This window comes from Tauraco erythrolophus, chromosome 6 (assembly GCF_009769465.1).
Source record: "Tauraco erythrolophus isolate bTauEry1 chromosome 6, bTauEry1.pri, whole genome shotgun sequence".
Lineage (NCBI taxonomy): Eukaryota > Metazoa > Chordata > Aves > Musophagiformes > Musophagidae > Tauraco > Tauraco erythrolophus.
In genome coordinates this window covers 72,201,290-72,214,431 of record NC_141470.1, presented here as the reverse complement: position 1 = coordinate 72,214,431, position 13,142 = coordinate 72,201,290, and the positions used below count along the sequence as shown (strand labels likewise).

Here is a 13,142-nt window from a genome sequence, read left to right as displayed (position 1 = left end):
GCATGTGCCACAGCCCCGTCCGCCTGCTGGAAGGCTGCTCTCCTCTCTGATTTTAAGATAACGATTCAAATGCATCAAGGTGAGTACATGAGGGTGAAACAGAAAAAAAATGAATGAAGGCTGATCAACAAGCAGTGGAGACAAACAGGCAGCTGGCGTTCAGCGCGTTTCGAAACCCCAAGCAGAAGAAAGAGAGAAAAAAAGCCACCAAAACGTTTCTTTTGCTGCAAACTCCCAGGCTGTGACAGCTTGCCAAGCCAATGTACCACGTGTGATCCCAGCCAGAGCCGTGGGCTCTGCTGCCCCGTCCCACCACCGCCCAGCTCACAGGCAGACGGGAACTTCACAAGCCAGACAAGAACTGGGATATAAATTCAACAATTCGGAGAAGCTGACACAATCCCCAGTGGGCTGTGCACTTGCCAAGCAAATCATAAATCCTCTGAACATTACAGCTGGGTGTTTTCCAGGGCCAATGCCTTTATAAAGTTTAATTCTCGTGCCAAAGCTGTCAAAAAAAAAAAAAAAAAAAGAGTGTTGCTGAGTTTTCCTGGATGCCAAAAAGTAATATATTGCAAACCTTCACTCTTCTCTTTGCCCACACACTGCAAATGAAACTCAGCACAGAGTACTTGCCTTTCTTCCAAAACCTAGAGCAAACCCTCAGTTTCCAAGGCTTCCACACTGGATTGTCCCCATCTCCTGCTTCTTGTGTGGCTCAAGAGCTTTATTCGACAAGGATTTCATTAGAGCCTGGATTTGTTCCAACATGGGAGGCATTTCCTTTCAACACTTTGTATTTACTCCACAGTTCGATGCCTCAAAAATTAATCAGGATCCTATAAAACTTTCCAAAATTATTTGCCAGACTGGGCAGAGACCTACCAACCTCATTCACAACTGCCTGATGCAAGACAAGTACATATATTAAAACACATTTCAAGGTCATCAAAGTGTCTTGGCAACATCAAACCAAAACATTACACTGTTCTTTCATTCTTTACAGGGGTGGATGCTCCATCCCTGGAGACATTCAAGGCCAGGTTGGACGAGGCCTTGAGCAACCTGATCTAGTTGGAGATATCCCTGTTCCTTGCAGCGGGGTTGGACTAGATGACCTTTGAAGGTCCCTTCCAGCCCTAACCATTCTATGATTCTATGATTCTTTCTCCTCTCTTCTCTCCCTCTCCCAATGGGATAAGAAAAAAACCCTTGAAAACCTCAATTTTTTTCTGCTAAAATTATAATTTTGTTAAGACTACAAAGACATCAGCATGCATCAAACAGCCAAGATCTAATACAATATTAAACCATGACACCACATCCTTGCCAAAAGAATTTAGCATGCGTTACTTGTTAATACTTGCTAGCCAAGCCACAGTGAGGATAACTTTCTTTTTCCTTGCCCTCTGATGAAGAAAGAACGTGGCTACCTGAAGCAGCCCAACTGCAAGGGTCAGAAGGAGAGAGATCAAATGAGTATTACCTCTTGAAATCCTTTCTCTTATATCTTTACAGACATGTGGTGCCCGACAGACACCACAGGACGTTTTGCAGAGCAGCAAACCTATTTTAAAATAAATTTTATGTACACGAAAAGATCTGGGAAGTCCTAATGAAAGGCAGAAGAATCAATAAACCATCTACATTTTTATATGGAACCGTTTTATGAACTTGTCCGTGATACACCCCAGCCTGGGAGAGAGCGCACACGCCTGAGACTGCTATTGCAGATAATAAAAATAAATGGACTTAAACTCTGAAGCTCAACTTTTTTACACATTCATTCTCAGAGCTGTAAAGTTTTAGGATAGCGCATTGGTAACTTATGGCTGGAGCAACACGCTGGATGTGCTGTAAGACGAGGTTTTCTGGGCTCAAACCTTGTCTCATCACAATCTCACTCCCAGGGCACATCTCTCAGTGGCAAAATCAGAGTTGGCTGGTATTATTTTTCAGAGTAAACTGTACTCATGCATAAAAAGCTGGAATAAGCCCTGGGGAGATGCCTGCAGCGGTGCTGGCTCCCGTGGGCAAGCTGGGAGGGCTGGTGTGGGGTGGGAGACCAGGCTGGTGCCCAGCCTCCGATTTAGAGCTGATCCTCATCCTCATCCAGCACAGGGGTCTCTCCCAAAGCCCGTTTGGAAACATTTTTGAAAGGTCCATTTAAACCCCACACCGCAGGAAGGTAGTTTGTCTTGTCCAACAAGACACAGCAGAAACTAAGCAAGTTTGGGAGCGCTGGCTGTTAAAATCATGACAAAAATAACTGAGGACCTCAACGTCAGAGCAGTGAGATATGAGAACAGTGTCCTGGGAAGAGCTGGGAGGGTGCTAGAAAAAAGCTATCAAAATTGCAGGAGGATTTGGTCATTTTACAAAAAAAAACCTACACAACGATGATGCAAGAGTATACAAGAATTCTATGATTCTAAGAGATGAGATGAGATTAAACGGATGCCCAGGATAGAGACAGCTGGATTCGATGACCCAGGAGGGCCCTTCCAGTCCTATTCCGGAATATGAATTTCAAAACCTTAGCACTTTCATAAATTTGCTCTTGCTTTCTAGTGTGCCCGAAGGAAAGCACCACCATCAGTGGATACTGAAAGCCAGCATAGGTGCTGCTCAATTTCCACCCTACGGAAGCATCCCGGGGAGCTCATCTCTGCCCACCTGCAGCACCTGTGGCCAGGCAGCACCACGCACGATGGAGCTCCACGTGCCTGCACCGTCCCTCCTTAGGAAGCCAACGGTGGTCGTCACTTCCGTGTGCTGTAGTAATGCCTGTTTTATGTGTACGGATATTTGCCCCGGCCTTTGGCTTTCTCCAGCCATGAAACGAGCACCAGTATAATCAGTCTGCTGTGAGACCTTCCCAGAACAGAAGAGGGGAAAAAAAAGGAGGGAAAAAAAAAAAAATCATTCTGCTAGTTGCACAGAAAACTCAACGTTTTAGACTTGGCATAGAATCATAGCATGGTTAGAGTTGGAAGGGAACTCAAAGATCATCTGGTTCAAACCCCCTCTGCAGTGGCCCCAGTGCTGACTGACCCCTGAGGAACACCACTCGTCACTGGCCTCCACTTGGACACTGAACCATTGACCACAACTCTTTGAGTGCGACCATCCAGCCAATTCCTTACCCACCGAGTGGTCCATCCATCAAAACCACGTCTTTCCAGTTTAGAGATGAGGATGTGGTGTGGGACAGTATCAAATGCTTTGGATATGTCCAGGCAGACGATGTCATAGAATCATAGAATGGTTAGGGCTGGAAGGGACCTTCAAAGGTCATCTAGTCCAACCCCCCTGCAAGGAACAGGGATATCTCCAACTAGATCAGGTTGCTCAGGGCCTCATCCAACCGGGCCTTGAACGTCTCCAGGGATGGAGCATCCACCACCTCTCTGGGCAACCTGTTCAAGTGTTCTACAACTCTCATGTCAGTTGCTCTTCCCCTATCCATCAATGCTGTAACCTCATCATAGAAGGCCACCAAATTAGTCAGGCAGGATTTGCCCTTAGTGAAGCATGCTGAAGCCAACATCCCCAACCAGTGCTCCCACCATCACAGATGATGCTGGCTAACGATGGCGCGGGTCAGACAGACACATTGCTTGGCCACTGCATCCAGCTGCTGCAAAACTGCCACGTGTCCCACCAGGTGACGACTGTCACAGGTGCCACCAAAACCCAGTTTCCACCTTTTGGATAAAACTCATGAGCTTTGCCTCCATTTCAGCACTGGGCACCAGCCTGTGGGGGCCCTGCTCACATTGCCATTTGAGGATCTTCAAGGGGTGACAGCAGAGGTGCTGATGAATAACCAGACTTACTTTTATCGCTTACATCATGCAACTGCTCTAAACCAACAAGGGAAATTCTTAAGAAAAAGCTCTGGGATAAACAGATCCATTGCAGGAAAGCAGAAGGGTAAGCAGGTATGGGAGAACAGACATCAGAAATAACCAGCTTACAGGATTATTTTTTAAAATCTATTACAAAAGTTTCATTTATTTCACAATCTGGGTCTTTTTTTTTTTTTCTTTAACCTTCTTTTTAGCAGCCACTACTACGCAGTTCACATACAGTTTTTAAAGCCATAATGGAATAGGCACTTCCAGCAATCTCGGCCTTAAAACGCATTTCCCCAGAGTGCTTTTTGTTCAGCAAAAGCTTTTGTGCTAATGTTGAGCACAGGTCATTTAAAATTATTATTTTGTATTTAAACTGACAGGGAAATCCCACCCCTTTGAAAAATTAACTCCAGACACTACGTTTCCGCTTCACAGAAGGGAAAAGGCACGCAGTAGGAGTCAATTGGCACTAAAAAAATGTTGCAGCTACAAAGGAAGAGATGAAGTCATCTATTCAAAGAAGGCAATGGGAGAAGTTGCTGATGAGGCAACAAATCCAAGTTGGGGCACGCTGACACCCTTCCAAGTCATGGAATCATGGAATGGTTTGGGTTGGAAGGGACCTCAAAGATCATCCAGTTCCAACCCCCCTGCCATGGGCAGGGACACCCTCCACTACACCAGGTTGCCCAAAGCCTCATCCAACCTGGCCTTGAACACTGCCAAGGATGGGGCATCTGCAACTTCTCTGGGCAACCTGTGCCAGTGCCTCACCACCCTCAGAGGGAAGAATTTCTTCCTTATATCTCATGTACATCTCCCCTCTTTCAGTTTAAATCCATTGCCCCTTGTCCTGTCACTACAGGCCCTTGTAAAAAGTCATTTCAGTGCTCTGGACTTAAAGACCTGTAAAACATTTCTCTGGCTCTACCTGTTTCTCACTGTGATGCACAGGTGTCCTTCAAAGATGCCACCCAGTGTTTTTGCTCTCCCACTGGATGGAGAAGCCACCTTACATCCTTCATCATCGAAAGCCTTTAATTCTTCATTGACATACTGGTAGCTAGAAAGAGGTTTTCTTGTCATTTTCCTCTTCGTGGTGTCTTTGGAGTATTTGTTCTTCTACACTCTCATAATTCTGAGTACCCAGTTTGAGTCATGTTGAAAACGTGTCATTTTCCAGAAGCTGTAGGCATATGATTATCTTGATTCCTGCCTCTTTTGACATTTCCAATTGTCACCCAAAACCTGCATGGTTTTGTGATGATCACACTTTAATGTAGCATCTTAAGGATTACAAGGCCAGTACCACCATTTCTTTAATGCCTTTTGCTTCCCTCTCCACATAGGCATTGAAAAGAGAATTTTAAAGGAGCAAAACAACCTCCAACAGCAAAGTCTAAAAGATCCTCAGGCTAAAAGAGTTTCCTGGGACATGGGATAAACTGGATGTTCAACTTGCCATGCCAGATTAGGGCAAGGAACTGAGCCTGGGGCCACATCACAGGTGAGGTCCTACCAAGCTCCTGCTGATGATGCAAAGTCCTCTCCGCGTGGCTGCGTGTGCATGGGACATGGAAAAGGATCCGTATCACCATGTGTGTTGGCACAAGGGCTGTGAGTAAATCAGATTTTCCATCTGACTTTAATGCAAATGTATGTGTGCATGTTTGCTTCTTATCTTAATTAACAAAACATTCATAGGAAGACTGATTGTCATCCGCCTCTAAGTAGGACCAGAGGTATCTAGTGACAAATCAATGATGAAAGCAAATTAACAGAAATATTTCAGGTGGGAAAGAACTCTGAAAGAAGCGTGTCACATTTCCCCCGTCCTGGCCTTTATGATGAATTATTTCCATGGCACCAAAACAACATTTTTTTTTTTTCTCCACCAGAGAAAAGTCAGAAAAACAGAAGATCCTCCAAGCAAGCACAGCAAAAAATACAGATACCACGCATGGAGGTTGTCAGGAAATTTGTTTATCCAGAGGAGAGCTGTGTTGGGATTTACTACTTTTTTTTTTTTTTTCAATAGGAGAACAACATCAAACTCTATTAGAAAAAGAGGAGTCAAGATTCCCTTCGAGCTTCCTCTGCTTTCTAATGGTTTTGTCTAGAAATATGTTAAGGGAAGCAATTCTAATCATCAGTCTGAGAGCAGGATGTGAAGATGCCACTGATGAGAACACCCACCAATACTCAAATGCTAGCAGACTTGCAATCATTTAAGGAACTCATTAATCTAAAGAAAATACTTAGAAAGAAGCTTTCATAATGAGAATTGGTGAGCAGCCAGCTTTGCTGAAAGGAGAGAGTTTTTCTTCTTTCTCTGTTTTGACCCAAGACACCTTGATGGACGACGATGAGTTTGATGGAATGAAATATTTTGCAATAACTTTGGGTGCAGTTGAGCTGATAGTGGCATTCTTTAACACGGCTGCATTTCACAGACTTTCTCCCTAAGTAGTGATTTCTCCAGGTAAACAGCACAGAGCCACCAGTTTGCCTCAGGCGAGCTCCTGTGTGGAGCAAACGGAGGGAACGAGGGATATTGCGTTACGTCTGTGCCTCTTAAGGAAGGGCATTGTGGTACTCAAAACAATTTCTCTTCATCATCTCAGCAAAACTTACATTATCTGACAGCCGAATGGGAGAGGCACTAGCACAAGAGCTCGGCAGCACACAGAATCCCAGAATGTCAGGGATTGGAAGGGACCTCAAAGGATCATCTAGTCCAATCCCCCTGCCGGAGCAGGACCACCTAGATCACATCACACAAGAACGCATCCAGGCGGGTTTGGAACATCTCCAGAGAAGGAGACTCCACAACCTCTCTGGGCAGCTTGTTCCAGTGTTCTGTTCCCCTTACTGGGAAGAAGTTCTTCCTCATGTTTAAGCGGAACCTCCTGTGTTCCAGCTTATCTCCATTTCCCCTTGTCCTATCATTGGATGCCACTGAGAAGAGCCTGGCTCCATCCTCATGACAGTCACCCTTTCCATATTTATAAACATTAATGAGGTCCCCCCTCAGTCTCCTCTTCTCCAAGCTAAAGAGACCCAGCTCCCTCAGCCTTTCCTCAGAAGGGAGCTGCTCCACTCCCTTCATCATCTTTGTGGCCCTGTGCTGGACTCTCTCCAGCAGTTCCTTGTCCTTCTTGAACTGAGGGGCCCAGAACTGGACACAATATTCCAGATGTGGCCTCACCAGGGCAGAGTAGAGGGGAAGGAGAACCTCTCTCGACCTAGTAACCACCCCCCTTCTAATACACCCCAGGACGCCACTGGCCTTAGTGGCCACAAGGGCACATTGCTGGCTCGTGGTCATCCTGCTGTCCACCAGGACCCCCAGGTCCCTTTCCCCTGTGCTGTTAAGCACGGAGACAACGGGAGCAGAGTTTGCAGCTTACAACTTGCTTCAGAAAGTGGTATCTTCAGAGGGTTTGGCTTTATCTGGAAGTGTTAATTTAACGGCTTAAGGAGGCAGCAGATTGATTTTGCAGTCACCAAACGCCTGTTGTTTTGCAAGAGATCCCTGCTCACCCGAACTGACGAGCAAGCCCCCAGCTTGTTTCTGTTGGAAGGATTTACAATTCCTTTTAAGTTACACAGGCCAAAAGAAGAAGAAGAAAAAAAAAATTAAAAAATTTCCAAAGATGGTTACAACTAAACGGGTTCCTCGCTGCAATGGCAGCTTTAGTCTGCTTTTTATTTTAAGAACAAACACCTCCTTCCGTGCCGATGCTCACTGGAAGGGGAGGAAATCAAGGAATGGTGGAAAAACAGGGAACATATTAACTGGTTATGCACATTAAGAGGCTTGCAGACAAACCCTGGGAGCTAAGAAATGGAAAGCAACGCACTGAGACCATTAGAAGCACCTGCTATCCCACCACAATTCCAGGAGCACGTGGCAATTGCAGGAGCTAGTTATTTACACCCTGCAGAAGCAGAGAACACACATTACTAGTTATTTACACCCTGAAGAAGCAGAGAAAACATATTTTGAGTTATTTACAACCTGGAGAAGTGGAGAACACACGTCACATAGAACTTCCACACGGGCACATTTTGCACCATCTCTCAGATGATATGTATCTCTATTCCCTCAAGCCATCATATCTGGTCATCTTGCCTTTTCACTGTATTTATCCCCAATTCTTAAGAGTCTCGGAAAAGACTGATGGAGAAGCACAGAGCTGACCTGAATACACCTGGGTGTCACGTCAGCACCTCAATGCCTGAATTTGCCCTTTAAACACAGACTCTGTTGCCTTTATTGCTTATCGATCCACGTAATTTCTGATTTTCAAAAAGAATAAATTACTTCTGTTACTCATTCATTTACTTTTATTTGTTTCTTGCTGAAGGATTCCCTCTGGTTTTAGATTTTTTGGATTATTATTAAATAAGTGGCAGTCATCTGACATCATTCCCAAGGGCTTCGAAGCCAGACGTGGTGGGTAGCCACAGACTTGGGCAGTCAGCCACAAAGACAGGAAAATGCCCAGGAAAAAATTCAAGAGCTGTGGAAGGTAACGTAGCATCCATGGAATGAAGCACACACCATAAAGGCATGTTCAGAAAAATGCACAGTGAAATTCAGTGAATTTTAAAGGGAACCAATTTCATCTGAACCTGATGATGCTTTTAGACAACTTTACATTTCTTTCTGGCTGAGATTAGGGGCTTATTGTCTAATCCTGGAATTGGTAGTCCACCTGACAGAAGATGTGAACTCCTTTTAGCAAATGCTTCTCCTGCAAGGCTTGGATGCTATTTCAAGGAAATCCTCAGCTGCTCTCTGAAAATCCAGATACACAACAAAAAAAAGAGATGAAATAAGAGAGAAGTAATAAGCTATAGGCAAAATGCTGAGAAATATATACACTAAGTAAAATCAAAACTCTGATACGGATTTCTCTATTTCACTCCTAAACTCAGCATCACTTTTAGTAAAGATAAATCAATCAAGACTGGAATCAAGATTTTTTTTTTCTAAAAGACAGTTCTTCCCCTTTAACATAAATTAGAAGGGGAAAATCATAGCAGGTAGCAAGAACTAGGGCTAGAAGGGAGCTGTGCTTCATGTATTTAATGAGCTGCTCCTCATTGAGGTCCCTCCTCAGAATTAGCAGGGCCACAAGGCAGAGAGGATAAAACAAAAAAGTCACCTCAAACGCTTTGATGATATTTTGTTCAACATCTTGCAACTTCTAGGCATCTCATACGCACGGTCTTCTATAAATAAAAATGTGAGGGCATATTATTATTATGCTATGACTCATGAAACGTGTATCTGCAGGGAGCTGGGGACTTTGGCTTTTCCTCTGGGCTCTCTGGGTCAATTAAAATATCAAGATTTCTTTTCACACAAAGCTTTTCCTCTCTTTTTGCTTATTCCGAGCGTGTGCTTCACTCCCATCTCCTCTTCCCAACCTCATCGCCATCGTAAATCACAGCAAATTAACGTTGATGCCACCACGTTCTTGAAACAAGTCTGCTTTTGCTTCTTGACAACAAAACCCCTAAGCCAAATGTCAAAAATTCAAAGGGAAATACAACATTACAAGTAAATCCACGGACATCTTCTGATCAACTCCTGCAGACCTAGGCTGATGTGATGCTCTCTCCCTGACCCCCAGAACAGAAATAGCTTTTAAAGCCTCATCCTGCCGAAGAGCATGATATGTTGGGCAATAGAAGAACAGGGGTTATGGCTCTCATAAAATATTCACACCACTGGCTCTTTATACAGCAGTTTCTCCTGAGTATGATTGATCACATGCTATTATTTAAAGTTCCTATAGTGTGGGAGTTTATGTTTCACCACCATTCACAGATTAGATTATAGAAAATTAGTTTCAGATGAGCCGTTTGGTTCAGGTAGATTAATCCACTCCAAGGATGCCTATCTGCAAATCGAACTCCTTCTTCAAACCAACTGGCCATGTCCCTGGGGTTATCCAGAAAGCAATAAACAACTGGGGAGAGTTTCTCTCCACCTGACAGTAATTGTTCTGCAAGCACTTGTCTCTTACTTTTATCCAAGACATGTATCCTGCTATTTAGTATAATTAAAGCATAGGTACTAATCTAAAGCTTCTACCCAGGGAGCAGTCGTCTGATGGCAGCAGATTCACAGCGTGCACCATGGACTTAATTTCAATAACAAGTTCAGCTGATGAGGAGGAAGAAAAGGGTCAAGTAGGCAATGACATCTCCAGCATCTTGGGATGCAGTCGCTGCCAAGGCAGGGTGTGCAGGGGGTCAGCACAGGCAATGGCCAGAAGACATGGTGTCCCTTTGGTGACCATTTGTCTCCAGTTTGGATGGGAGAGCTGCTGCATTTCACAGTACGAAGGGGCACCGTGCCACCCTTGTTCCAACCAAGGGGTTTGAGCCCAGCACAAGAGCCATCAGCTATTTGAAGCCAGCACTAATTTGTCTCATACATTATGAGAAATGACCAGAAACACATTTGGCAACACAGGACACCACCACGTCAATACTGCTACCCTGCCAGGTTAGGATTCAATTCATCCTCCAAGATGAAGGTCAACAGTTTGCCATCTCAACTTACCTCTTACGATGATGTTGGTGGACTTTTTCGCAGGATTTCCAACGTTGTTATTGGCGATGCAACTGTACGTGCCAGCATCTTCTGACGTGATGGCAGGTATCGTTAAAGTGCCGCCGTTCAGCACCGTCTTCTCGGGCAGGACGCCGGCAGACCTCACCCACGTCAGGCTGGGGGCTGGCTCCCCTCCCGTCGTCACACAGACCAACGTGATCGCTTCTCCAGGGTTCACCACTATTGGGTCATCCACAAGAAGCTTAATTGAAGGCGATGCTGCAAAACACAAGAGGAAGAGAAAGATGTAGCGGGGCTACGTCTGCGGTATTGCTCAGTCCGGAGAAGCACACTGAAGCCAACGGAGATCAGCAAAGGCACATCAGCTCTTGGCATGACTGTGTGCCCTCTGAGAAGGTGCTCCCCCATCCTGATGCTCCCCCTGACACCACATTTCTCACCCTGCTCAGTCATCGACTTTCACCTTGCTGTCAAACTGCAGATGAGGATTTATGCATGGACAACTCTGCAGATGTTCTTGAGAAGTAATGTATAACGTATGGCACAGGTGACAGCACACTGGACTTTAAACCTCAGAAGAAAGGAATCAGTAACAATCATCTTTGCCCTATTGCCCCATCCCTGGAAGTGTTCAAGGCCAGGCTGGATGAGGTTTCGAGCAACCTGGTGTAGCGGAGGGTGTCCCTGCCCATGGCAGGGGGGTTGGAACTAGGTGATCTTTAGGTCCCTTCCAACCCAAACCATTCTATGACTCCATGATTCTCATTTGGCATGGAAAGCATGTTGTGCTCTCTAAGTCACATCCTACCCATTGAAACTGGCTGTCTCAATCCACCCGCCTCCCCAGTGAACTCCTTGGGACTTGGCTGCCGACTGAGATGAATTTGTAGAGTTTGAGTTGGGTCGGTTGAATCAGGAAGAGTCATCTCCCTTGGGGCAGCATCTCCTTGCACACAGGGAAACTGAAGAATCCAGCACAGATGCTTTTGTTCCCTGCATGGGCAGCACAACCTGCAGCGCTCAGCCCCAGCAGACAACATGGCCATGGCTCCATCTCTCAGACACACCAGAGAGATGCAGACTTGGGTCCCTACTGACTCCCACCCAACAGCCAGGGAGACACAGGCTGAGTGACCAGCTGCAGGGGCTTTGTTTGGGCAGGACCACCAAACCTGCCAAACTACATTGCAGCACAGGCTAAGGGAAAGGTGCTGCTGATCTCAGAAGGGAGAAGAAAGTCAACAAATTTCATTCTCTCTTCTTGCCTCTTCTTTTCCATGAAATATCTGCATATGATAAAAGGAGAACACAAATGCTCAGTATGAAGGGGCAGGGCAGAGCAATCCAATTTAGATGTTGGAATTTAAAAATCACAATCCGAGCTGTGACATCCCCTGTTATTTGCGTTGAGGGATCCACCCGTGCTGGGTTCAGGCTTTGCTTGAAGGCATACACTAAACCATATAAGTGACAAGCCAATATATAAACACATATTACTAGTAGAGAAAAAACAGCAATGCTAAATAAACATTTAGGCACAAAAGTGAAGGATTGAAATTCTGGGCAAAGAATACCAGAAAACATGACAATAAAAAATGAAAGGAAATAACAACGTTACATTCAAAAATCATACCGCTATCCTCATTATTACAGAGATATATTCTTGTGTCTTCTGCTTTATATCTGCATCTTCAATATTGAAAGATACACATCAATCACTAAATGCAAATACAAGACCCAACTATAAAAATCAGAGTTTTCTTTATTTGGAGTTCACCCAAGAGGAATCAGCTTGCTCTGCATTCAGAAGCTGGAGCACGCAAATGGGAAGAACGTCATTTATACCTGTCCCAGTATAGAGACAACAGGCAACCTCCAGCCAGGGAAACACTTGAAGAGAGCAGAGGTTTACAAGCAAAGTCCCCTCTTCCAGCTCCTCCCAGCTTGGGACCTTGCAGATACTTCCCAGCATAAATTCCTGCACTCAGGTAACCAACTTAAGGTGAAGAAACTGGGTGCACAGCTGAAAATACAGACAGAAAACAAGCCAGCACTGCCCACTGTCAGTGTCTGTTTGCTCACGTCCTCTGACCTCATATTCCTTCATCAGTTGATGCATCCATCAGCTGACAGACCTCTGTTTTCACAGAATCATAGAATGGTTAGGGCTGGAAGGGACCTTCAAAGGTCATCTAGTTCTGCAAGGAACAGGGATATCTCCAACTAGATCAGGTTGCTCAGGGCCTCGTCCAACCTGGCCTTGAACGTCTCCAGGGATGGAGCATCCACCACCTCTCTGGGCAACCTGTTCCAGTGTTCTACAACTCTCAGGATTGGGATCTTTTGGGATTACAGGTATGAAACCGGGCAGTATGTCATGTTTCATGCTTAAGTAGATTTTGCTTGGGCGAAGGCAGCAGAAGAAGGCATCCAGGTACTGCTGTGCAACTAGAACTGAGCTCCAGACCTGTAGGGTCATCACCGACCAGGGGGTAGCAAGCAGCTGGCCCCTCTTTCTCCCTCCCTCCTGAGTTTAATGATTTTTCCTGAACAACTCTGGCAAGGAGCCGCTCTCTGCTTTCACTAAACATCAAGTCATGAGACAGGGAACAAGAGAACCACAAATAACCCTTCAAAACTTCGAACAAAAGATGAAAGCTCCAACAACGTCAACCCAACCTGGTGGT

The 13,142-nt window shown here is 45.2% G+C and overlaps 1 protein-coding gene across 1 annotated transcript in view; it reads right to left on the bottom strand.

Moving 5' to 3' along the window:
* The window catches only part of MDGA2 (MAM domain containing glycosylphosphatidylinositol anchor 2), a 403,898-nt gene that overhangs the window by 159,689 nt on the left and 231,067 nt on the right, over positions 1–13,142 (bottom strand). The window contains exon 6 of the mRNA XM_086613247.1: positions 10,444–10,713. Coding sequence (XP_086469373.1) covers positions 10,444–10,713 — 270 coding nt within the window. The remainder of the gene's footprint in view (positions 1–10,443; positions 10,714–13,142) is intronic.